The 25,833-nt window shown below is 42.2% G+C and overlaps 2 protein-coding genes across 3 annotated transcripts; one reads left to right on the forward strand and one right to left on the reverse strand.

Annotated features, from left to right (window-relative positions):
• Window positions 1-249: 249 nt before the first annotated feature.
• Window positions 250-4,317, forward strand: pofut1 (protein O-fucosyltransferase 1; the record flags this gene model as incomplete). The annotated part of the gene is made up of 5 exons (XM_038282898.1): window positions 250-471; window positions 851-963; window positions 1,068-1,260; window positions 2,313-2,555; window positions 3,782-4,317. Coding segments are annotated over 5 exons (966 nt in total), but the record flags the coding sequence as incomplete, so codon positions are not given.
• Window positions 4,318-13,149: 8,832 nt separating this feature from the next.
• On the reverse strand, window positions 13,150-23,723 carry LOC119782091 (kelch-like protein 7). Of its 2 annotated transcripts, XM_038282880.1 has the most exons (13): window positions 23,411-23,723; window positions 22,523-22,647; window positions 20,505-20,607; window positions 19,219-19,312; window positions 19,028-19,152; window positions 18,787-18,959; window positions 17,546-17,720; window positions 17,336-17,472; window positions 16,722-16,965; window positions 13,879-14,077; window positions 13,647-13,744; window positions 13,398-13,575; window positions 13,150-13,303 (listed from the first exon to the last, which is right to left on the reverse strand). In XM_038282880.1, exons 1-13 carry the CDS (start codon window positions 23,490-23,492, stop codon window positions 13,234-13,236), a joined length of 1,803 nt encoding a protein of 600 aa, XP_038138808.1. In that variant the 5' UTR covers window positions 23,493-23,723; the 3' UTR covers window positions 13,150-13,233. The 2 variants fall into 2 exon arrangements, with proteins under 2 accessions (XP_038138808.1, XP_038138814.1); XM_038282886.1 differs by lacking the exon at window positions 23,411-23,723 and having other exon boundaries at window positions 22,523-22,809.
• Between the last annotated feature and the right edge of the window lie 2,110 nt (window positions 23,724-25,833).

A 25,833-nucleotide genomic window follows, 5' to 3' on the forward strand; every position in this document is an offset into this window, starting at 1 on the left:
GGTCATAGCTGGGGTGTCTGGGTCATAGCCGGGGTGTCTGGGTCATAGTTGGGGTGTCTGGGTCATAGCCGGGGTGTCTGGGTCATAGCCGGGGTGTCTGGGTCATAGTTGGGGTGTCTGGGTCATAGTTGGGGTGTCTGGGTCATAGTTGGGGTGTCTGGGTCATAGTCGGGGTGTCTGGGTCATAGTCGGGGGGTGTATGGGTCATACCCCGGTTGTTCTAAAGCAGCAGATCTTGCAGTGGGTTAAATTGTTCCCCCGCTCAGATGTTCTCTCCCTCCTGTTCAGGTTCACGTTCCCTACAGCGAGTTCTTCAAGCTGGAGGCTCTGTCGGCGTACCACCGGGTGATCAGCCTGGAGGACTTCATGAAGGTGTTGGCTCCTAAATACTGGCCCCCAGGACAGAGGAAGGCCTACTGCTTCGAGGCCGCCGCCCAGAGGAGCGCAGACAAGAAGTCCTGCCCCATGAAGGTGGGAGCTGTTCTCTGCATGCAGCTGTTTAGTCACCAGACTGGGTTTATTCTAGATCAATAGCTCTACAGTTGGAGAACGTTGGCTCTGGGATTGATTGATTGATCACAGAACAGCTGGATTTTTCTTGCGGGACCTGAGCTGTTTTATTTTGGGGAGCAGAGAAGCTTTCTGCCTCTTTTCAGGTTCATTTGATGCATGTTGAAACCCTTCATCAGTCAGACCATCAGAGTCCTGCTTCGTCTGCAGGTTTCTCACTCATCCAGATGGTTGTGAAGTTCTAGAGTTGCGGTCTGGAGTTGTGAAGTTACTGTGGAGATACTCCTGCAGCTGATGCTTGCTGCTCTCTGCCTGGACTATAGCTTCTGATTGTTTTCAGGATGGAAATCCTTTCGGGCCGTTCTGGGACCATGTGGGAGTAGAGTTTGACCAGTCGGTTCTGTTTGGAGGGATAACCTTCAGCGCCTACTATCAGCCGCAGTGGATGAAGAGGTAGGAGCCTTAGAATGCGGTCAATAGAAAACAGACTGTTGGTATTTTACTGAGTGAGGAGAAAAATCCACTGAATAATCCCCCCCCCTCCCCGTGTGAAACAGATTCCCCCCCTCTGAGCACCCGGTGCTGGCGCTGCCCGGCGCTCCGGCCCAGTTCCCGGTGCTGGAGGAGCATGTGGGCCTGCAGCGCTACGTGGTTTGGTCAGACAAGATGGTGAAGGAGGGAGAGGAGCACATCGCCGCCCTGCTGGCCAGGCCCTACGTTGGCATTCACCTGCGGATCGGCGTCGACTGGGTCAGACCATCCTCTGAACATGTGACCATTTGTAGATCCGAGCCGTCAGAGCTGCTGCCCAAAGGAAACGACACCATAGAAATATTTCTAGATGTTTGTTGATTCTAGGAAACGTTTGGAAACCTCTGACTGAAACTGGGATCCTACAGAACCTCCTAAGACCTTCCTTCCTTCCTTCCTTCCTTCCTTCCTTCCTTCCTTCCTTCCTTCCTTCCTTCCTTCCTTCCTTCCTTCCTTCCTTCCTTCCACTTTGTCTCCCTCCCTTTCCTTTTTCTTTTCCTTTTTGTCCTCCTCGTTCGTTCCTTCCTTCCTTCCTTCCTTCCTTCTTGTCCTCCCCTGTCCCTCCCTCCCTATCTCCTTGCCCCTTCCTTCCTTCCTTCCTTCCTTCCTTCCTTCCTTCCTTCCTTCCTTCCTTCCTTCCTTCCTTCCTTCCTTCCTTCCTTCCTTCCACTTTGTCTCCCTCCCTTTCCTTTTTCTTTTCCTTTTTGTCCTCCTCGTTCGTTCCTTCCTTCCTTCCTTCCTTCCTTCTTGTCCTCCCCTGTCCCTCCCTCCCTATCTCCTTGCCCCTTCCTTCCTTCCTTCCTTCCTTCCTTCCTTCCTTCCTTCCTTCCTTCCTTCCTTCCTTCCTTCCTTCCTTCCTTCCTTCTTTCCTTCCTTCCTTCCTTCCTTCCTTCTTGTCCTCCCCTGTCCCTCCCTCCCTATCTCCTTGCCCCTTCCTTCCTTCCTTCCTTCCTTCCTTCCTTCCTTCCTTCCTTCCTTCCTTCCTTCCTTCCTTCCTTCCTTCCTTCCTTCCTTCCTTCCTTCCTTCCTCTGTCTCCCTCCCTCCCTTTCCTTTTTTTTTTCCTTCCTTCCTTCCTTCCTTCCTTCCTTCCTTCCTTCCTTCCTTCCTTCCTTCCTTCCTTCCTTCCTTCCTTCCTTCCTTCCTTCCTTCCTTCCTCCCTCCCTCCCTCCCTCCCTTCCTCCCATGTTCGCTGATATCCTGCAGCTCTAACATCTGTCTGAAGCTCCTCATAAAGTCAATCTGAACCTGGCATCTTTTCATCCTTTTACAGCAAAACGCCTGCAAGCTTCTGGAGAGCGGCGACACCGGGCCTCACTTCATGGCCTCCCCTCAGTGCGTCGGCTACAACCGCCAGACGGCGCTCCCCCTCAGCATGACCATGTGCCTCCCTGACCTGGCCGAAATCCGCAGGGCCGTCAAACTGTGGGTGAAGAAGACCGCCGCCCGCTCCGTCTACATCGCCACCGACTCAGAGTCCCACAGCAAACACATAGAGAAGCTGTTTAAGGGAAAGGTGGGTAAATAGAATCTAAAGGAGGGGCAGGGAGACACAGAAGCCTGGAAATGTTAGGTTTTCAGTATCTGCCAACTATGATCATCCAAAATAAGAGCCTTGAAACATTTTACTTTGAAAGGGTTTGAAAAGCTGGACTACTTTACTATCAGGAAGTCCACAAACTGCAGTTAAAAGCCTTCAGCTGATCCAAAATGCTGCAGCCAGAGTTCTGATGGAAATGAAAAAGAGAGATCATATCTTGCCTATCCTGGCTTCTCTTCATTGGCTTCCTGTTAAATCCAGAATAGAATTTAAAATCCTCCTTCTCACATATAAAGCCTTAAATGGCCAAGCTCCATCTGATATCAGAGATCTGATTGTTCCTTATGTTCCTAACAGAGCACTTCGCTCTCAATCTGCAGGTTTACTAGTGGTTCCTAGAATTTCTAAAAGTAGAATGGGAGGCAGATCTTTTAGTTCTCAGGCTCCTCTCCTGTGGAACCAACTACCAGTTTTAGTCCGTGAGGCAGACACCCTGTCTACTTTTAAGGCTAGGCTTAAAACTTTCCTTTTTGATAAAGCTTCTAGTTAGAGTGGCTCAGGTTATCCTGAGCTATCTCTATAGTTCTGCTGCTATAGGCTTAGACTGCTGGAGGACATAGGGGACCCTTATGTCTTTCTTTAAGCTCTTTTGGCTGAAATCAATGCTCTCTTTTGTTCTACTGGTTCTGCTGGAGGTTCCTTTCTGTTAAAGGGGAGTTTTCCTCTCCACTGTTGGACACGCCCCTCCTCTGCATAGCCAATAAATGGATGTGATCAGACGGGTTTCCTTAGAAAACTGAATTTGTTAACAGGATCAGAGTGAAATATTTGGATTTTTCTGTATGATTTAGTTTGTTTTATTGAAACGCGTCTGACTAACACCTGTTTAATTCCATTAAATCTGCTTTCTTCTTTATATTTATATCTATTTGGACCATTTTTCCCACTGATGGTTACCGGGTTACAAACAGAAAAACTAAAAATCCAAATGGCTTCTTTTTACTTCTTCTTTATGTCAAGATAAGATTGACTGATTGTTGCAGAACAGACTTACTTGAGGGAAAGGCCTTTGATTAATATTTTTTTTCCTTCTTACATCATCTGTTGCTAAGCAGAGAAAATGTTTCTTTAATTCCAGCCCCTCCTCTCTCTTCCTGCATGTCCGCCATGTTTAACAGCTGCTTTCCTTCAATGTTCTGCAGGTAAAAGTGGTGACCCTCCAGCCGGACTGGGCTCAGACCGACCTGTACATCCTAGGACAAGCCGACCACTTCATTGGGAACTGCGTCTCCTCCTTCTCCGCCTTCGTGAAGAGAGAAAGAGACGTCCATGGCCTGCCGTCCTCTTTCTTCGGTATGGACAAACCAGGGAAGGTGAATTCCAAAGACGAACTCTGAGAATTATTCTGCTGCTAGAAGGATCAGGAGGTTCTTCCATGTGAGACGGGTTCAGTTTGACCAGAAGCAGCGAGGAGGAAAGGCTGCGACGGATCTGCTGCCGGTTTAGTCCCGTTTCTGATGGAGACATTAAAGCCGGACTTTAATGAAGGCCGACCAGGACAGTCTGGCTGCTGAGGACAGATGCTCGTTGTTTTAACGGTTGATATTCTGCCATCTATTTTCTCTCTGAATAAAATGGATGTTTGATCCAGCATGAAACATCATTATGAACAAACATTGTGAGGCATCGATACTGGAATGATTTCTCTTTCATCAATTAATCAGTATTTTTCTAAAAGCTGCTCTTTTCATCTGATCCTTTTTTATTATTTTAGAGTTTGAGAGCAACACACAAAAACCTGCAATCCTCCCAACATTCTATGGCGTGAATGTTGCTCCATTATTGTTGAAGCAAAGAACACATTTTATAAATCGAAATTGGAAAAAAAAATCCAGAAATTAAACCTTTTATATTTAATCCAAAACAATTGGAAAGTTTTTTTTTTTTCAAATTGTATTTTTTATAGTTTTTCAAAAAAAATTTAAATTGCGTTTTAGATTTTGTGTTCTTTTCACTTTCAGCCGAGTAAAAACACTTGCTCTTTACGTCAGATTGACGGCGGCTGCTGACGTTCCAGTGGACCAATAGAAATGCTTCTTTGCTCCAGAGGAAAGCCCGCCCCCAGAGGAAAGCCCGCCCCCAGAGAAAATGCAATTTGAAAAGAAATTCATGTGAAAAGTAGGAATGTGAAAATAAATGTCTAAAAGGAACAAAATCTTTTTAGAAAAACATTTGAAAGAAAAGGAAAAGTTCTCAACACAAATTTTTTCATTGATTAAATCTTTCAAATCAGTCTCAACATTTTATTAACATTTTTTAGATTTATTACCTTTTATTTCCATATTCAAGATGAATGTTTTCTTGCTACAAAGAGAAGAAAATCCACTGTGACTCCCTCCAGGATGAATAACAAACAAGATGTTTACTTTTAGTCAGCATTTAGTTTAACACAGGTGTCATCAATGATGCTGTGAGAACTGTACAAATGACATAATTTAAATACAATAAGGCATTCTCGTGAAGAATAAACAATGAAACAGTTTTACAAACTTTTCCTTGTTTACCTCATTAGCCGCATTAAATTGAAAGGGGTTAATAAAAAATACAGTTTGCAGCACCGTCCTCTACATTGATGTGCAGAAAAAGTCTTCACTATGGCTCTTTGAATTCATTGGCTGCATCCTCCAAGGACGCGGTCTACCTGGACTGGATCCTTCCAAGTCCTTGAAAATAAGGAGACCGGTAGAATTTTAGCTGTGAATTCAAACAGGTCTGCCCTTCGGCAGGTTTTACAGCAGTAGGCTCTGTTGCTTTGCAACCGTGAAAGCTAATACACAAAGCAGGAATAGAAGGAATACTGAAGTTTTCAAAACTGTTTATTTCTTTTTTTATTGAGTGGAATAAATGTTCCAACCACTGGGAGCAGTAACAAATTAAATCAAATGTAATGATAGAAACCTTAGTCAGTTAAATTAAATAACATGCTGCTGTCATTCTGCACATCTCTGATGTTGCTGTTATTTTCAAATATCCATTACTGTAAAAATGTCCATAGCTGCATATTGGTTATTTATTCTACAGTTTTATATTGTTAAAACACTTTACAGTATTGTATTGTTTATATTTTAACTCTTCCCTATTATGTTATTCTTATACATTTTTCTAAGGTCCACATTTGTGGGACAATTTTCAATCTTTCTGCTGCTGTAAATTTGCCCATTGTGGGACAATAAAGGGATTTTCTATTCTATTCTATAAAAGGGGTAGAAATATATAAGTAAATCTAAACAATGTATGTATAAAAATATATCTGCAAAATCTCTATTATTCAACAACAAAAAAAACTTAGTTAAGCATATTGTGCAAAACAGCAATAAGAAAATTAAACTATCAGATTTATAGTCCCCACCCTGCAGATTTATTAGAATCTGTCCTTAAATTCCAGCCAAACCCATTTACACAGTAACAGATAAAAACCTTTAGATAAATCAAACATTACCGCCACATATCTGACTCAGTAACCATTAAAACAACTATTTTCATTCATTTCAGACGGAACTATTCACAGACTGGATTATATTAAACTGAACTTCCAATTTTTACCACTGTTCGGCGCCAAGTAACCTTTCCTCTGATCACGGCTTGTTTGGTCTCGCAATGAATCCTGGGTAAACCAAGGATACATCGGACCCGTCCTTCAAATCGGGCAAAAAGAAGGACGCATTTTAAGGCCGCATAACGAGGACTCTTGGAATCCGACCAGACCTCGGTGCTGCGCTATGACGTCATCGTACTTCGAATCTGGCCTTCTAAGGACGCGTCCTAGGTTTTAACGCAGCCCCTGCAAGCGTCACAGGCGGCGTGCAACTGAAATATTGACCCAACCTAAACAACACAATGAACATTGGTTCCACCCTAAAACATTTACAGAAGCTTCTAAACTTGTATTTCTAACATCAATTGTCTGATTTTCTTAATTTAATATTATTTTTGATATTTATTGCAAATTAAATCTGAAATTTAACAGCATAACTGCTCCTGATGGCAGGAACAACCACTTTCCAAGTTGCAGGTTTTTGGTCCAGCTGGGAAAGCATCTGACGCCTCTGCTGATCTCACACATCCTGGACCTGAAAGGTCAGAAACATCAGAGGAGGGCTTCATGTGGTTGTTCTATAGGAGCAACTCCTTCCGTAAAAATGGATGATAGCGGCCGGTAGCAGATGATCCGTTTCTGCTGGCATTTTCCTCTCCACTGTCGCTACAAGCATGCTTGGTGTGAGGGATTACTACAGGTTCAACAACAAAATGCAAATGACAGTACAAGTGTCTGCTGTCTCTACCTCCTCATCCAGGAAGAGCTGATCCTGACGGTCAGTGACTATTTTTCCTTTGATTTGACTGGATGATCTGATTGGAGCGTCTCTGTAACAGGAGCCGAGACACAATGAGAAACTTAAGCCAACAGGTTAGCGGTCACTGGTTAGATCTATTTATAGATTGCCATGGGAAAAAAGTGTTAAACTATTCACTGCCCTTAAACAGAGGTGGATGGATTTCACTCAGTCAGCATTTTATTACATCTTTGCAAAGAGAGAACAAATCTCATACCCTCCCTACTGCATGGTTATCAGCCCTGTTCTGATCTGGGCAGCGTTCGTTCCTCCTTGCTTATAATAATGGAAAGAAGTCAGAAGAAAAAAAAAATGACACTTTGGTTAAACAATAACATCTTATGAAGCAACCCGGAAAAAAGAATCTGGCTCGTTATGGGAAGAAATGCCTCAGTCAGGCATTGTGTGGCCTTGCAGGTGAAACAGACTGAAAAACATTTTTCAGTGAATAAACAGCTGAAATCAATATATGAAATAAGAGCAATCTAAATTTTCCAACCACAAGCTCTATAGACCCCTCCCCCCACTGGGCAAGTTGGACCTCAACCTGGTTCACCTACAGCCAAAGTACTGCCTCCTTGTTTAAAAGCCGGCCGGTTCCAACCTGCACCTTCAGGAGGTGTTCCCCTGAGATGGAAAGTTTCCTGAGGGACGGCTTTAATACCACATACTGGGATGTGCTGATTGGACCGCATGGTGAGGACATATAGGGGATAACTCACTGTCTGAACTTTGGCACTGACGTTGTCTCACCTGTCGGTCTGCTTCTACCCGAATAACGAGCCTTGGGTAACGAGGGAAGTCAAAGCTGTCCTAAGCAGGAAGAAGGCTGCCTTCAGGAGCAGAGACACTGTGAGGGAAGCCAGAAACATCTACAGGAGAAAGGTGGAGCTGAAGCTGAGGGAGAATAACATGAGAGCCATGTGGGAAGGTGAGAGGACCATCACACAACGACCAGGGGCGCTGAAGGGACAATGGAGAGGGCGGATGACCTGAACAGGTTCAACAGGTGTTGATGAAGATTCTCAGTCATCCAGGTCATAGTCATTCCATAAAAGTTTAAAAAACAATCCACTGGACTTGGACAATACAAGGCCTTGACTCTATAAAGACTCAAACTCACTGCGGATCCAGACATTTGAATTGAGAAAGCTTCCTGGAGGGGAAGCGAAATGTCTTCAAACCTTGGAAACCAGGTCCAGTGGATTGGATTTGAAAGTTTTGCGGAAGTTCTTCAACAGGTTTGACCAGCCTGTGACCCCTACACCGCTGCTACAGCCACCTGCCCCCCCACCTTAGCTACAGAGCACCACCATCCTACCCTGCTGCTAAAGCATTCCTACACCGTGGTGTGCTGGGGGAGCAGCACATCCATGAAGGACACCTCCCGACTGGACAAACTGGTGAGGCCAGCCGGCTCTGTGATTGACTAGAAACTGGACCCTATGGGGACAGTGGCAGAGACAAGGACACTTAAACTGCTGGACATTACGGACAAAGCCAGCTACCCTCTGCAGACTGTCCTCAGCACTCAGAGGAGCCTGATCAGTGGGAGATTGCTGCTCCCCAAATGCAGGAGCAACAGACTGCTGAACTCCTCACTGGGGGGAAGGAGGAGGTGATAGGAAGCGGGACAAGGGTCAGCACCCCCCTCCTTGGACATCTGATGCTAAACATTACCTATCCTCACTCATGTGCAATAACTTATGCCAACTACTGTAACCTTTACATTCTGGAAAATGTAACTTTATTTTAATGCTTTTTTTTTGCTATATACACACTCTTTGCATTATCTGTTTTATTTTTATCTTTAATGGTATCTTGTTTTAACTCTTCCTACTCTATTTAAGCTACTGGAAGCAGTAATCCCAAGGGATTAATAAAGTTGAGTCTAAGTCTAGATCAGATATCAATATTTTTAACCAATTAGGGAGCAGCCCTCCTAATTGACGTGATGCTACCTGTCAATCCCAGAGGCTCGTCAGCAACTGACCAATCAGTAAACTGGATTAGTCTTAAATGGAAACAGCCTTCCACTGCAGGAGCAGCACTTCCACAACGCTGCAGGATTTTACATAAGGCAGCGTAGTGGAGATGGGATTTTAATAAAGATATTAAAAGGTTAAATGTGGTCAGTGGGAAACATCCAGAGACAGGAAGTATTCAGATGGAAAATGGTTCATCTTTATTCCAAGACTTTTGAAAATGAAAAAGATGAACAGAAGTCTGCTGCAGAGCAGACGGCATGAGCAGGTCCAGTCAACAGGAGCTCCAGTCTGTTCTGTTCGAAGTTAAACTTTTGTTTTTGTCAGAACATCCTTTACTTGGCCTGGAAGACGCTGGCATTGCTTGATTCCAGATGTGTGTCTTGATCTATATTGAAGGCAATGTTAGTGCATTGGCTTTAAACTTGAACGCAGCCCGATTTCTCACATGATCAAAATGTACTAAATTTATTGACCTGTTTGTGCAACAGAAGGAAAACTTTAGTCCCAGCCAACCGGACCGCCTCCATATTTAAATGTCAAATCATTCTGGCTTAAACATGTATATAAATGTTCTCTTTATCAGATGATATCGTCCCAAAATTTAGAAAATGTGTGTCTTAAAATCTGCGGGGGGGGGGGGTTTCGTTATCTTCTGCAGGCCATTTAGTTCTACGTCAGCCTGAACACCTAAATTCAGCCAATCATATATCAACGCTCATCTGTCAAATTTTTTTCGGTCATAGCATCTTGATTCATCTGTCGCAGCTAATATACGCAACGGTTGAAATCAGAATCCTTTCCTTTCCCATTGAGTTGCGTCCCAGTGTTCACGGGGATGGACGTCTGTGTCTTCAGCAGGCATAGAGCTAACAGAACTGGCAGCGTTGCGAGGCAAAGGCTCAAACATGTACGGCTGGAAGCCTTCTACACCAAACCAAGCTTCTGCCGCCCTGGCGTCCTCTTCCACAACATCTTCGTCCCCGCTTTCCTCCTCTAAATAAAAAATGGATGACGGAGGAGACTCATCCACGACCTCCGACACTAAACTCTCCTCCTCTTGCATGTTTCCTCTGTCCATAGCGTTCCTTGACAGCGTCGTTTCTAAGTCACCAATTTAGTGCTACTTGGTCCCAATGGAATTTCCCATTGGGAACCTGCTAGCACTAAGATGCTAACTGGTTAGCAAGATGCTTCCCACAAACCGGCCACAACCAAGCTTGCTTGTGAACCTTCCGCCACAACAATCCTGCCCCCTTGATAATTGACCAATCACATTCACTTTATTCACTGGTGTAAAGTCGTGCACCATTCGGGATGAAATTCAGTTCTATTCAGTTTATTTCTATAGCTCCAATTCACATCATGTCATCTCAGGTCACTTTCCAGTTCACCAGATCATCCAGTCAGATTGATTCAAAGTTTTCTATCTAAGGAAAACCAGCTGATTGCATCGACTCATTGACTCTTCAGCAATCCCTCACCCTAAGCATGCTTGTAGCGACAGTGGAGAGGAAAAACTCCCTTTGAACAGGAAGAAACCTCCAGCAGAACCAGGCTCAGTGTGAGCGGCCATCTGCTGAGGCCCACTGGGGTTCAAGGAGACAGAAGCAGACATAGAAACAGAAGCATAGATAGGAAAAGTAGCTTGGGAGAATTCAGAAATGCAACAATTGGAACAGCAGCTTCCCTACGACTAACTTTTCTACATTTTGCCAAAATATGAAACAGAACATTTTTTTCTGTCAACCTGTCAAAAAATTGTGGGAATCTTTGCACTCTACTTACTAGTAAACTCAAACATAGCCCCCTTCTCATCACAAACGGTCTGTTTTTTTTTTATCTGAAAACAAAAGAGATTAATATCTTAATAGCATTATCGTCACTTTAATATGTTGTACACATAAATGCAGATTTGGAAAAGCTAAGCCGTTATGGTCTGTATTTAAACTGATCCTTCTAAATCTTTCCTTGGACAAAATTCAGAAACCATAAGCAAATAGTTTGTCATATTACCTCTAATTTATTTCAGCCCTCCCTCCATACAAATTAAAGAATAATGCTTACTTGGCTTTTCTCTTTTTTTCCCTTTTCTTTTGTGTGAGTTTTGTATTCATTTTTATCCATTTATCTTTCATTATAATTCTGTTATATTCGACATATGCAATTATAGATACCCTTGATTTTCGTTTTCTCTCTTTTTGAAGTGTATTGTATTTTCAGTGAATATTAGTGGCTCTAAATCATCTGTTGCTTCAATGTCTTATGGTGTCCCACAGGGCTCAATTCTTGACCCTCTGCTTTTCTCTCTTTATATACTGCCTCTGGGTTCTATCCTTAGGAAATACGGGATTTCTTTTCATTGTTACGCTGATGATTGTCAGATTTATTTGCCCATAAAGCAGCAGGATGTACATTCAATCAAACATCTCCTGGCATGTGTAGGAGATATTAAAGCTTGGTTGGCCTTGAACTTTTTAAACTTTAATGAAAACAAAACAGACGTGATGGTGTTTGGACCCAGTGGCTCTTGTGAGTCCTCCTCTGTTGACCTGGGACCTTTGCAGGTATATTTTAAACCTGTTATTACAGATCTTGGTTTTAAGGTGGACAGTGATTTTAAATTGGACAGCCAAATTAGAGCCGTGGTTAAGTCCAGCTTTTATCATTTAAGGCGATTGGCGTCAGTGAAATCTTTTCTTTCCAGGCAGCATTTTCAAACACTGATCCACGCTTTTGTTTCAACTCGATTGGACTACTGTAATGCACTTTATCTGGGTGTCAGTCAGTCGCTGCTCTCACGTCTGCAGCTAGTACAAAATGCTGCTGCACAACTTTTGACAGGTACTCGAAAGAGAGAACATGTGACCCCTGTCCTGGCCTCACTTCACTGGCTGCCTGTATATTTTAGGATTCATTTTAAAATTCTTATGTTTGTTTTTAAATCATTGCATAATCTTGCCCCAGCTTACCTCTCTGAGCTTCTTCATCCTTACGTACCCCATCGGTCTCTCAGGTCAGCAAATCAGCTGCTCTTGGAGGAACAGAGAACAAAAAGGAAGCTCAGAGGGGACAGGGCTTTCTCTGTTATGGGCCCCAAATTATGGAATGACTTACCTTTGCAGGTCAGAGAGGCAACTTCTTTGTCCATTTTTAAAGCTCGTCTTAAAACCCATCTATTTTACTTGGCTTTCAACACCAGTGGGATCTAGTTTTAAATTGTATGTTTTTGTTTTTTAAACTGTTTTTAAATTACTTTTATTATGTTGTGTTCTTAAATTGTACAGCACTTTGTATCAACTGTGGTTGTTTTAAAGTGCTTTATAAATAAAGTTGGTATGGTATGGTATAAACTTATCAGTTTACCTCGCAACTTGAAAGAAAAAAAATATATATTAAGTGTATGATTGACTACATGTTGTGCTTGATTAAACTGTAGTGATTGAGTTTGTCATTGTTACTTTTCCAAATAGTTATAAAAAAATAAAAAAGTTTTTGCCCAAATACAGTAACCCCTCCCTCCTGCCATCTTCCAGCAGTGACGTCACGGTGCGGTAAGCCTAGCGCCATTCTCCCCGCTTTCCAAGCTAAATCAATGGGAACTACTAGACACATCTGCAATCAACAACAATTATTGAAGATTTCCAGAGGACTTCACAATTGAAATTCACCAGAGCTATAGTGAAACTGACAATGCCCACGTGCATGGCAGCTGGATGCTGGAATACATCGGGTAAAAGTGAAAAAAAAGAGTTATTCCACCTTTCTGATTCCTGATCCTCCACGGACGGGTTGGTCGTTGGATCGCCAACTTGAAGAGGGAGGATTTGCCATCGAACTTCTGGCCAGAGAAAAAACCCGTAATATGTAGCCAACATTTGGAAGAAGAATGTTTTCAAGAGGACTTGGATAATAGCGCGTTGTGACAAACACCAGATACAGCACTGGGACTTGATCAACAGCCGATACCGCACCGTGACAATGTCACTAACCAGTAGGTGGCAGTAGTGTTCTTTGACAAACATGGATGCCTCCAGTAAAGCACATTCACATGAAAATCACTCTGAATTAAAAACACTGATCGTTTATTGAACAGGATGGAATCATTTCAGATTTAAAGAACTTTCAGAAGTTTGAATTCTGAATATGAGCGACTTTTCCTTTAAGAATAAATTTAGAGGCGGAACACATTTTATATAAAAATAATTTATTCAATATAAAATAAACTGCTCAGAATAAATATTACTGAGCAGTTAAAACGTAAATAAGTATAAATTAAAATTCCACAGTGCAGATGACGGATCCTTGGAACGGGACCGACGGGACCGTGTGACAAACCGTCCACCTGAGGGCAAAGAAAAGGCGATCACACCTCAGACGTCCAAGTTCTTGTTTTACGCTGCTGTGAAAATTTTCTTTAAAATAAAACTGAAACCAACTTGTCAGTTCTGGTGTTGTACTTCAGGACGCGTCTGAGCTTCTCATTCCCCTTTCCTGCCAGAACGTAGATGACATCATCAACGGCGGCGCATTTCACCATCAGAGGACAGGGCATGGGTTGGCAGGGAAGCCAGACGTCGTTGACGACGTCGTACTTTTCCACCGATTTCAGAGGGCCTGTTTCACAGAAGCAGACGCTGCGGATTTGTTCTAAGGAAGCTTTTCCAGTGGCCTGGTGTTCCCGTTACCTTCATGATCCTTCCCTCCGATGGCGTAGATGTGGTTGCCTACCGCTACCAGCCCATGGTTCTTCCTGGGAACGCTCATGGGGCGGACCTCCGTCCACCTGAAAAGGTTCAGCTGTTAGGCTGGAAAATCTTGGAGGAATAAAGCTAGGGAATCCTGTGCAGCTATGCTAACAGCCCCAGCACTCAGCCCGTCATGCGGTCCCTGCTGTGCGGCACGAGGCCTGCGACTCACTGTCTGCTGCTGGGGTCGTACACCTGACAGGTGTTGGTGATCCAAAAGCGGTCCCTCATCAGCCCTCCGCCGCAAACGTAGATGAGCCCGTTGACCTCCACCGAGCCGTGGCAGCAGCGGGCCGTCAGCAGCTCCGTTTCCACCTGCCAAGAATTCGTCTTTATGTCGAAGGACTCAAAGAGGCTGACGGGCATTTGATCTGGAGAACAGAGCGAGACACGGATGGACATCCCAGTCAGTCAAGTTCATTTATCTATACAAACATTCAATCATTTTGATTCAGAATACATCAATACCATCGCCACAAAGATATTCATCTCATTAAAGTAAAGTCCTAATACTAGGTCTAAGAGATCCAAGCTATAAGACTAGTTATGATTATAACACCAGTTTAAGGAAAAAGGTCATAACAGATAAATTAGCCTCAAAACAGGCAGACAGTGTAGCAGGTTGGCTAACGTTAGCTTAGGTTTCACAGAGCCCAAGATGGCGGGCTGAACCCCGACCTAACAACGACAGACACAGGAGGAAATCAGGCTACCAGCCCAATATCGCCGCTCTATCCTCATATTATTACCACTTATTCTCGTAATGAAACATTAGTACAGCCGTTCTATTCTAGCCTGGTGAGACCATCATGATCTCGCGAGCTTTCAAGGTTTCACTCGCTAATCAGTCTGGAGACTCTCCGTTAATTTGGAGCCGTTCACCAAACGAACGTCCAATCAGCGTTGGCTTTGAGGCGGGTTGAGGTGTGACGCAACGAGAAGCGCGACAGTTCAGTCTAAAGAACATGGCGGCTTCAGCCGATGAAACTAGCGTTAGCGTGGCTATCGAGCAAGTTTTATCGGAATTACAGAGTATTTCTTCACTGAAAGAAGAGCAAAACACTGCTCTGGAGGCTTTTCTCAGAGGAAAAGATGTTTTTGCTCTTCTCCCGACTGGTTTCGGCAAGAGTTTGATCTATCAATTGGCTCCTCTTCGTCGTCGCTCTGTTAGTACGTCATATGCTTCGTTGATCTGATTGGTTTATTTGGCCCGTCTATCACCAACATAGGCCAATCAGCTAACCAGTATTTTCGCCCCTTCCCAAAAGTACTTCAACGGAAGGTTTCCAGATGGATATGCGGAGCAAATCCATCTGGTGGAGTCAGGTTAGTTCTATTCATCGTATCACAAGGATTCCAGCTCGTAGGAAAAATTCCTGCTTAAAGCTACAGTGTGTAACTTTTAGCGACATCTAGCGGTCAGACTGCAGCAACATGAACATCTCCCCCCCACCGCTTCTCCCCCCCAACAGTACAGCGAGCATTACGGGACAAAATGTCTTCCACGACGTCCGCATCACCTACCTTCTCAAGTGATGAGGTTTGTTTACATAGATCATCTTAATACTGCCATCTATTGTTCAGTACCGTCTCAGTTCATCTCTCTCAACTTGCCGTAGTTACTTTCGAGCGTAATGGGCGATCTCGCAATCGCTAGTTTGTTGCCTCTGCGCTGCCGTAGCGCAAAGATGTCTGCCTTCATGGCTGCGAGACGCGCTCCTATGTAATTATAAATAACGAATTCTAAGGCAACGCAAATATTAAGGTTAAGAGGCTGAGCTCGTAGATGATGATAAATAACACAGTTATGTATAATATATTACATTTCTGACTGTATATCCCTGTAATTATTACACACTGTAACTTTAAGTCATTTTTTTTCTGATAAACTCAGCATTCCAAAAAAGTTTAAAAACAATCCACTGGACTTTGTTTTCCCCAAGTCTGAAGACGTTTCGCTTCCCATCCAGGAAGTTTTTCAATTCAAAATGTCAGAATTAGCGATAAACCCAGCAGAGTAAAGCAGAACTGCAGCCATCCAGTCAGCAGCTGTGGAGGAAAGTAACAAAGTGCATTTACATGATTACTATCTTTAAGTACTTTCCTTTTTTCCCCCAGTTGTTGCCATGTGGCCAAGTTGTTCAGTAGGACGAGTCTCAAAGCAGAGTTAGTTTCTTTGTGGTCAGATTCAACCTTAAACCTCTATTCTATTGTGAAAATGAGAGAATAAAGAATCTCCCATTTCCTCTTTAGTTTGTTTAAATAAGAAATCAAAATATCTGTGCTTATTTTTGTGGCCTTTTTATGCTGAAGTTTGTTCAAGGTGGTGTAGAATCTATAGTAGGCGGTTCTACGCAATACATCAGGAGGTTTCTGATTATCAGGGACTTTAAAATTACTCTGAAAATACACAGACATGTACTGATGTTATAAGAATTTGCATTTGTGAATACTTAAGTGTTTTCAAAAGTACTTCAGTTCTTTAGCAAGTAGATTATTGACTAACCTTTACTTGTAGTTAAGATTGACTATGAGTATCAATACTTTTACTGCTGGTGAGTACTTTTACCAGGTTTATTATCCCAAATGAGACATTCCTGATTCGTTACGTTTTATCTTCTTTTTATTGCTGCTAAAGATAAATATAAACTAAGTTTGAGAACAGCGACTCCTGTGGGTCAGTAACTGCAACATCTTTGGTCCTGATCTTTATGCTTTATGCGAAAAAAGCTGCTCAGAAAACCAACTTCATGCTGAAAAAACACCTTTCAGAGGACAATTAAAAAAAAACAGATTTATCTTTTAATATGCTTTTAAATTGGTTTGTTCTGGAATTTTATTGTAAATGCAAGAAAAATATTCTGATAAATTCCAGAACTATGGAGCTTTTTCTCTGGTTTGCTTCATTCAGGATTCGTAGATAAAGCTGGACTGATGCCAGATGTTGGGAGTCGGTTTAAAACAGGAGGAGGAGAGCTCAGAGAGCGTTGCTTGGTAACCGAGAGCTGTACTCACTCACTACCATCCCCCCTGAGATGTAGATCTTCCCCTGAGAGACGCAGGCGGCCAGCTTGTTTCGGGCCATCGGCAGATCCGTCCTGGAGTACATCCTCTGGAACGCGATGTTGTAGCAGTCGACGCGCCTCACCAGACCCTGGCACGTCGAGCCGCCCAATATGAAGACCTCGTCGTCCAGGTACACCGCCGCCGCGTTCCAGCGCTTCTCCAAGGAGCAGTGGATGGCCGTCCACTTGGAGTCCTGCAGAAGTGGCAGAAATATTTCCTGTTATTTAGCGGGTTTTAAGAGAAAAATATGGGAGTTCTTCCTTCCTCCCAGTCATTTTTTCACTCTTACTTTATTAAATATTCAGTTTGGAGCTAAATATTAATTAAAAAAACTAAGTATTTAATTTGCAAACTAAATGTTTTATCTCCAAACTTAACATTTATTTAACAAAGTCAGATTTTTATAAATGAATGACATGGTGAAAGAAAGTGGGGGGCGGGGGGTTAATAATAAATATTGCTCATCATTTTATCCAGCGATTAACTTTAGAAATGGCGCCCCATAGAAATGAGCTCACAGGGCGCTTTGGGATAAAAACGGATGAAAAACTTCCCAGAAGCACCTTGGGGTTGAAGAAGCGACAGGGGTCGGGCTTCAAGTATCCAAACAGAGAAATGTGTTTGCGTTTTTTCATCCTGGGTCGACACGTCTCCACCGGGTCCTTGTGGTCCCTCCAGTTCAGGCGGGAATTCACGGCACCTGACAGAGCAGAGAAAGTCCCTCACACATTCACCGCCGCTGCGGGCCTTTCAGCTCAGCATCCTCTGCTCACCGATGACCATGCTGAGGCACCAGGGGCTGTCTCCAATCAGCGGCTCCTTCGGCACCGTTTCAAACAGAAAGTCTGTGGACATGAGAGGAAAGCGAATGCAGCTCAACACCTCGGCCAGATGCTGTCGTCTGTTGGGCAAGTCGTGCTTCAACCAACGCAGGGCGGCCTCATAGATCTGAAAGCAGAGGATGAAAATGGAGAAACATGGTAAACTAACGGGTGTATTTAAGATTGAACCAGATGTCCAACAGCTGCACTTTGAGACCCAATATTCAAACGTTCTCACCTGCAATTTACTAGTGGTACCTAGAATTTCTAAAAGTACAATGGGAGGCAGATCTTTTAGTTCTCAGGCTCCTCTCCTGTGGAACCAACTACCAGTTTTAGTCCGTGAGGCAGACACCCTGTCTACTTTTAAGGCTAGGCTTAAAACTTTCCTTTTTGATAAAGCTTCTAGTTAGAGTGGCTCAGGTTATCCTGAGCTATCTCTATAGTTCTGCTGCTATAGGCTTAGACTGCTGGAGGACATAGGGACCCCTTTTTCATCATTCTATCTCTATTCTCCCACTCTGCAGAATCTGTTAGTTCAATCTCTAACGTTCTGCTCTCTCTGCTTTTTCTCATAGTAGCTTCATCTGGTCTGTTCCTGTTTGGCTGTGACTCCATCCTGGAGAGAAATATCAGCTGTGCTGCTGCCATCAACACCTTTGTTTCTAGATGTTGGAGCTTGGCCTGTTTTCCAGTGTAGTCCTGTTTCTCTGACTGTGACTAACTGGATGTGCTCTCTTCATCCTCTGACATGGGAGCTGGCTCGGAGCTCGTCTGCCTGGCTGTGTGTTTCCTGGACGGGGCCGCCTGTGGAGCTGGTTGACAGTTGCCTTTTGTATCTATGCTTCTTTTTCTATGTCTGCTTCTGTCTCCTTGAACCCCAGTGGGCCTCATCAGATGGCCGCTCACACTGAGCCTGGTTCTGCTGGAGGTTTCTTCCTGTTCAAAGGGAGTTTTTCCTCTCCACTGTCGCTACAGGCATGCTTAGTGTTGCTGAAGAGTCAATGAGTCGATGCAATCAGCTGGTTTTCCTTAGATCTTTGAACAGTCTGACTGGATGATCTGGTGGAATTGGAAAATGACCTGAGATGACGTGTTGTGAATTAACGCTCTAGAAATAACCTGAATAGAATTACCTACATGAAAAGATGCAAAGGAAAGGTCTCACCATACCATCCATCCCAAAGACACACCTGCTCCTCCGGGACGGACAGTTTGTCATTGCTGAGGATCTTTGAGAGGCAGTTGACAGGGAGCTGCAGGAAGTCGACCAAGGTGCTGGATTCAGTGAAGTACTTCAGGAGAAAGGTTTCTGCTTTAGCCCTCAGTCCCTCACAATAAAATGCATGCGCCAAGGCCCATATACCTGCAGAGAGAACAAAGCTCTGGGGGCATTTCTCGCAGCGGTGGGGGGGCTGCGTTTGCGTTTCTTACCCATGCAGTTTGTGACGTTAACCTTCTCCATCAGGAACTCCTCACACATGGCTTGGACAGGCTGGATCTGGTACTGACTGGCTACATGCAGCAACGACTGGACGTTTCTCACGTTAATTTTGATTCTAGATAGAAAATAAGAATCAATTCCTTTAAAAAAAATAAATCCTGCCTATTGTTTGTTTTTTTACTCTGCCGTGTAAATGTAGTCGATCAGCAGCTCGATGATTTCAGGGTCCACTCCCTTCAGCTCCACCTCAGGAGACACGGACTCCATCATGTTTGCTGAAAGCGACGGCAAACGCAGGTAAACGACAGAAGAATTGACCTGCACCATGTTGCCATGGAAACAGATGCATGAATTCAGGTGTTCCAGTTATTTCCAGTAGGTGAATTGCAGTGTGGCAACGTGGAAGGATGCTCAGCACCAGCGAGTCCAGTTTACATATTTATTCCCGACTAAATATTGCAGTCAGGTCAGTGATGGAAGAGTTGAAATGATCTGGGTTTGCTTAGGTCACTCAGGGAAAGAGCTTTGAAGAGTTAGAGTGGCTCAGGTTATCCTGAGCTATCTCTATAGTTATTGCTGCTATAGGCTTAGACTGCTGGAGGACATAGGGACCCCTTTTTCATCATTCTATCTCTATTCTCCCTCTCTGCAGAATCTGTTAGTTCAATTCTATTCAGTGTATTTCTATAGCTCCAATTCACATCATGTCATCTCAGGTCACTTTCCAGTTCACCAGATCATCCAGTCAGATTGATGCAAAGTTTTCTATCTAAGGAAAACCAGCTGATTGCATCGACTCATTGACTCTTCAGCAATCCCTCACACTAAGCATGCTTGTAGCGACAGTGGAGAGGAAAAACTCCCTTTGAACAGGAAGAAACCTCCAGCAGAACCAGGCTCAGTGTGAGCGGCCATCTGCTGAGGCCAACCGGGGTTCCTCAGAGCAGATCTTCAGAGCATCTTTCAATATTCACTAAAATTTATAACATTAACACCTTCATGCAGAAAAAATCTGAAAATGACCAAATGTAATATTTATCCTACTGAAATCTGTTGAAAGTCTATGTTCCACAGTTGAACCAAACCAATCATGGCGGCGCAGTGGGACGTAGGCGCAGAGATAATATGCTGTGGTTCCTCATGGCGTCCGCTGCTATATCTTTGGTTACCATGACCACCAAACTCTGCTCGCTTCATCCAATCAGCTCAGAAGGTTCTGCTAAAAATCGCTCTCTTCCCAAACCCATGAGACCGGAGCAGACCCAGATTAATAATCTTCGCAATCAGCTGGTTTTCCTGAGATAGAAAACTTTGAATCAATCTGACTGGATGATCTGGTGACCTGGAAAGTGACCTGAGATGACATGATGGGAATTGGAGCTATAGAAATAAACTGAGTTGAAATTAAAGATCATTGTCTTTTATCAGGTTAAACAGGCTGATTGTGAAAAAGAAAATCCCACATACTTGTGAACATGAGGCGAAAGAATTCGCTGCCAGCTGCCAAGACCAGTCGATGGGCAGCGAATCGCCGCTCCTGAACCACTAGTGTGACGTCACACAGCGCCCCCTGCAGGAAAAACAAAGCATCACATACATATGGTCTCATCCAGGCACCACAAAGATCCTCAGAGCGGCTGATGCAGCCTCAACATTCATGGCAAAGTTTAGCTTAACAGTGATTCAGAAACTCTGATCTATTCAAGAGCTGTGGTGGAATAAAGAAAATCTAATCATCCGTCCAAATGTGACCTTTGCCCTCAGGGGGAACAGTCTCTACACTAATGATTGTTATAAAAAGTGTTGCTAACGAGGTAGCATCTTAAGCTCCTGCTTAAATATCTGATTTCCCACCATCTTCTTTGCTCAATTCAGACATCCCAGGTCTCCCTGATATCAATAGTTGTTCACTGATGCCTGCGGGTCGGATAAATGAGTTTTTAAGACTCTGTGAGGTGGTGTTTAATGCAAGTGAGAGCGAGCAGGCAGTACAATAATTTGTGCATCATGTGCAGATTAGATCTACTTCCATTGCACAGACACCAAGAGAGAGGGGTGTATGGGGAAGAGGCTGCTGGTGAAACCTGTGCAGCGTATCTGTCCAAAGCGATGCTCTGATCAACCAGCGTTCCAGGCGACTGGTTGATCAGAGAGCTGATTGGATCAGTCAGAAAAATAAGCCAATAAGTTTCGGTTTACTCTCTGACAATCACCTCATTTCCACTCAAAGCTCTGCATCCTGTGAAACGGCAGAGCTTCCATCCCACAGTAAAAAAAATTAAAATATAGGACTCACTTTACAGCAGAATATACTAAAGTAGGGATGCACGATATAATCGGCCCCCTATCGGTATCGGCCTTAAAACTGAATATCGGACATCGGCCCCCCCACCGATATTTAACCCGATATTTGATCAGCTTCTGAGTTTCTAAAGTCTAAAAAAAAAAAAAAAATACTACTTCTTCCTCAAAAACTTCTTTTTTACAGACTTAAAAACTTCTAAAGACGAGGGAAAAAATATTGATCCATTAAAATATCCCAATATCTTCATATGCTGATATATTGCCATTTAAAAACACCATATCAATCTCTTTTACTAATGAAATATTGCTATATGTCATCGTTATGCTACGAAATCCCCCGAAAATTCACCAAATGTTGCCATATTTTTATATGTTGATATATTGACGCGGTATCGATCTATTTTACTAACAAAATCTCACAAGAATTTGCAAAATATCACGAGAGTTTGTAACAGAACGATGAAATTTCACCAGATTTTGAAAGTAAAATAGATCGATACCGCGTTTTTAAAAATCTATTTGATATCAGCATATGAAAATATATTTGAGTATATTATTTTTCAAAGTGTCAGAAATGGATAATAAAACTGCTATTTTCAATGACTACTTATTTTTGTCCAGCTTTAACATCGGTATCGATATCGGTTATCGGCTACATGAGTTTTAAAATATCGGCATATCGGATATCGACCAAAATCCCAATATCGTGCATCCCTACACTAAAGTGTATCCATGTCTGGTGAAGGTGAGGAATGATAACATCATGGCGAGGTGCACTATGTGCAATAGTGCTTTCAGTGTTACCCACGGCTGACTTAATGATTGTAAAAGACATATGGAGGTAAGCTAAGGGTAACGCTCAATCATCTGCATTTTAATGCTGTAGGTTTAATGTCATTATAAAATAAAGCACAATGTTTTAAATACTTCTTTAAAGTATCAATGCACATTCTATAGGCATATATCTAACCATCTAGCCAACCAACTCTATATCCAGCCTGTCTAAGCCTTTAAAAATCCCCAATTTAATATGTGGATAAATGTAGGCTAAATAAATTAGGGGTTAAATAATTATAGAAAACATATTTGTTGTGGTGATTTTGCTTCAACCTCAGAAGCAAAATAAGTTTTTACTCCAACCTTACAATCCTGAGGTTTTACATCACTTAAGGCTTCTTCACCTGTTTTCTCATCTCAGCCATAGTTTTCACAAGACCAGACAGCTGCTTGGGTTCAGCTGCAGCATGAAGATTCCTCACAGTCTCAGAGCGCAACTCCTTCTTGTTTGAAGCCATTGATGAAGCTTCTGGAGGGAAGGGGGGGGGGGGTGACCCCCCCACATATTACAAACAGAGGAAAACATCAGTCAGGCTTTTTTTCATTTAATAATTAAGGTTTTTTTTGCTCCATAGTAGATGAATCTGATGGAAATGTGGCATCATGAGATTATTTATTTTCCTGAGTCCAACATTATTCATAAATAATTATGAATTTAACTAAAAAAAATTTCAGTAGAAAAAACAAACAACAATTCCAAAAAAGTTCAAAACAATCCACTGAACTTTGTTTCCAAGTTTGAAGACGTTTCTCTTCCATCCAGAGAGAGAGTGTTGAGCTCCAGGTTTTATACAGTAGCCTCCAACTGAAGGCTGTTTCTGACATTTTGAATTGAAAATCCTTCCTGGAAGATAAACCTCTTCAAACTTTGAAACAAAGTTCAGTGGATCATTTTTAAATGTTTTGGAATGACTCTGACCTGGATGACTGAGAATCTTCACCAGCAAAAAACACAATAATTACATTAATTTACCACCAAGGAACAAACTAACCAAATAAGCCACCGAGCAGTCACCTCTTAACAATAAATATTAGTTCAATTTTCGTTTTAATGAATGTCAGATTAATTGTGCATAACAGAGTTTATCATTTGTTTTCATGCATTTAAAAAAATCTTATTAAAAAAAACAATAATATGTTTAAACTTTAAAGTAGGAAAGCAGCAGGAAACTGAGGCTTTTCTTCAAGCACAGTTTTTAAGTTAAACGGTGAAAATGTTTGTTGGAGCTTACCTGATTTTCCAGGTGCAGAAAGACACGTGCCGGAAGTTGACGCCCCTTTTAAGGCAGAGACGCTCCCGGTTACCGTAAACATTGGAAGAGACGCGCAGCGCTCCACGGCCGTTAGATCCAGACCGCTGAGGGATTTCTGAGTTTCTTTCTCTATAATGAGGCTCCTGGCCTGGAGAGGTGGTTATCAGGAGGAAAAACAGAACACAACATTTTGAAAAGGGGGATATGGGCAGAAAGTGTATCTGAATGGATCGGTTGGAAATGGAGAAAGAAAAGGAGGAAGAAGATGAGATTTTGAAGAACGGACGCCAGGAGAGAGAGGAAGAAATAAAACAGACGAAGGAAAGGGAAGTGGTGATATTCAAGGAAGTAAAGGAAAACTGGAAGGAAGTTCAGAGGAAGAAAGGATAGTTAAGAGGGAGGAATTCAAAGTAATATGGATAATATCTGCAAAAAACAAAAAAAATTACGGGAGAAAATAAAAATTGAGAGGAGTGATTTATGGGAAACCTCTAGATGAAGATCTTGATAAAATGAAGAGAAGTATCGTTGGTGGAAAAGTTAATAACTTGAAGGGATTGTCAAAAACACTAATTGGAAAAAAGAAGGAAGCTTAATCAATCCTCATTGAATTTGAGGAAAAAGTTGCCAAAACATTTCAAAATAGGTTTTCTCAGTTTTCAGGTCAGACCTTATATCCTTATATCCCTCCAGCACTTTGCTGTTTCAAAGGTCAAAGGTCTGGACACACAGCAGCAGTTTGTAAAGGGAAGCAAAACTGTCCAAAAGATCAGAAGTTTAAAGAATGGAAAGAAGTACAAGAAAACATTGCAACTGTGGAGGAAAACATAGAGTTACTAATGGAGGATGTGAAGTAAGGAAGAAGGCAGAGGACTAAAATGACTAAAAAAGCTTTGCTGAAGCAGTTAAAAATGTGAAGGAACAGAAAACAAGACAGAAAAATTAAGGTGTCAAACTCCAAAGCAACTACAGAAATATCACAATATCAGTAGAAAAACTCAGATTATTGGTAGCATGTATGTTATCAACTGGACTGACCAAGCCCAGCATAAAACTGATTAAAATAATAGTGAGAGGAGCTGAAAAGTTTTTAAGGTTTAAAGAAGAATCATAGGAGGACATAAATAAAAAGATGGAGGTAGATGGAAGACCAGGACCATCAGGTCAAACATGTTAATATTACAATAGCAAGAAGTTTAATCGCTAACGGAAAATAAATTAAGGTTATATTGACAGTCTGGAAGAACTACTAGAAATGATTTGTGTTCAGGAAACATGGTTAAAAACAACATTAGATGCCGTGATCAAAGGATATAATAATATAAGAAGAGATGGACAGGAAGGAGGAGGAGGATGTGCAATATTTTCAAAACAAGAGTTGCAATGTCAACTAATAGGGAAAGAGCTGGAATATATAGTGATTGAGACATGGAAACAAGAAGAAACATTTAGAATGATAAATTGGTTTAATCCATGCAAAACATTATCAGTTGAAGATTTGAAGAATTAACTGAATATTTAGAAGGGAAAATAATTTGGTGTGGAGATTTTGGAAATAAAAAAATCTTGTATATATTAATGATGGGAGGGGAACAAGAATGAATGTTAGGACAGGGATGGAATCAGTTATTGATTTAATAATTGTTTCAAATGTGTTAGCTAGTATATGTGAATGGTTCATTGATAAAAGTCAACAATAGGTAGTGATCATTATTCTATAACAATAAGAGTAGGATTATATTTAAATAACAGGAATATATAAGTCAATAAGGCAGACTGGATTAAATGTAGATACTTCAGTAAAATAAACTTAGGACAAGTAGATATAAGGATGGATATAAATGATGTGAATTTAAACATTTGTAAGACAATCATGGAAGCAGCAGATAATTCTATAAAGAAAGTAGGGAGTGAAAATGATAAGAAAATGGCGCCATGGTGGACAAATGAATGTAAGAACAATAAAGTTAAGAAATAAAGCATTTAAGGTACTAAAAGATAATCCAATTTATAAGATTTAGTTGATTATAAAAGAAAGCAAGCGATGGTAAGGAGAAATTTTAAGAATGCAAAAAGAGAATTTATTTAGCACAATAGGGAAAGAAAAAAAATAGAAAAAGTTTGGAAGATAATTAAAAGAATGAATGGAATAAAGAGAGAGTTTGAATATCCTATATTAAAAATAGATTTATATATATATATATATGCTCCTGGAACTCCAAAATACAGTTTTGCCAAAAAGAGTTAAAATAGGCTGTATGAGCTATTTAGTTCGACCATATGTTCCTCCACCAGCAAAGGTGTCCAAGGTGTGGAGGAGAGCACAGGTATGAAGAATGTAAAGGGGATGAACAGATGAAATGCTGCAACTGTGGAGGTCAGCATTCAGTGACACATGGAGG

This window comes from Cyprinodon tularosa, unplaced genomic scaffold (assembly GCF_016077235.1).
Source record: "Cyprinodon tularosa strain WSP-4 unplaced genomic scaffold, ASM1607723v1 ctg1041, whole genome shotgun sequence".
NCBI classification, from domain to species: Eukaryota; Metazoa; Chordata; class Actinopteri; order Cyprinodontiformes; family Cyprinodontidae; genus Cyprinodon; species Cyprinodon tularosa.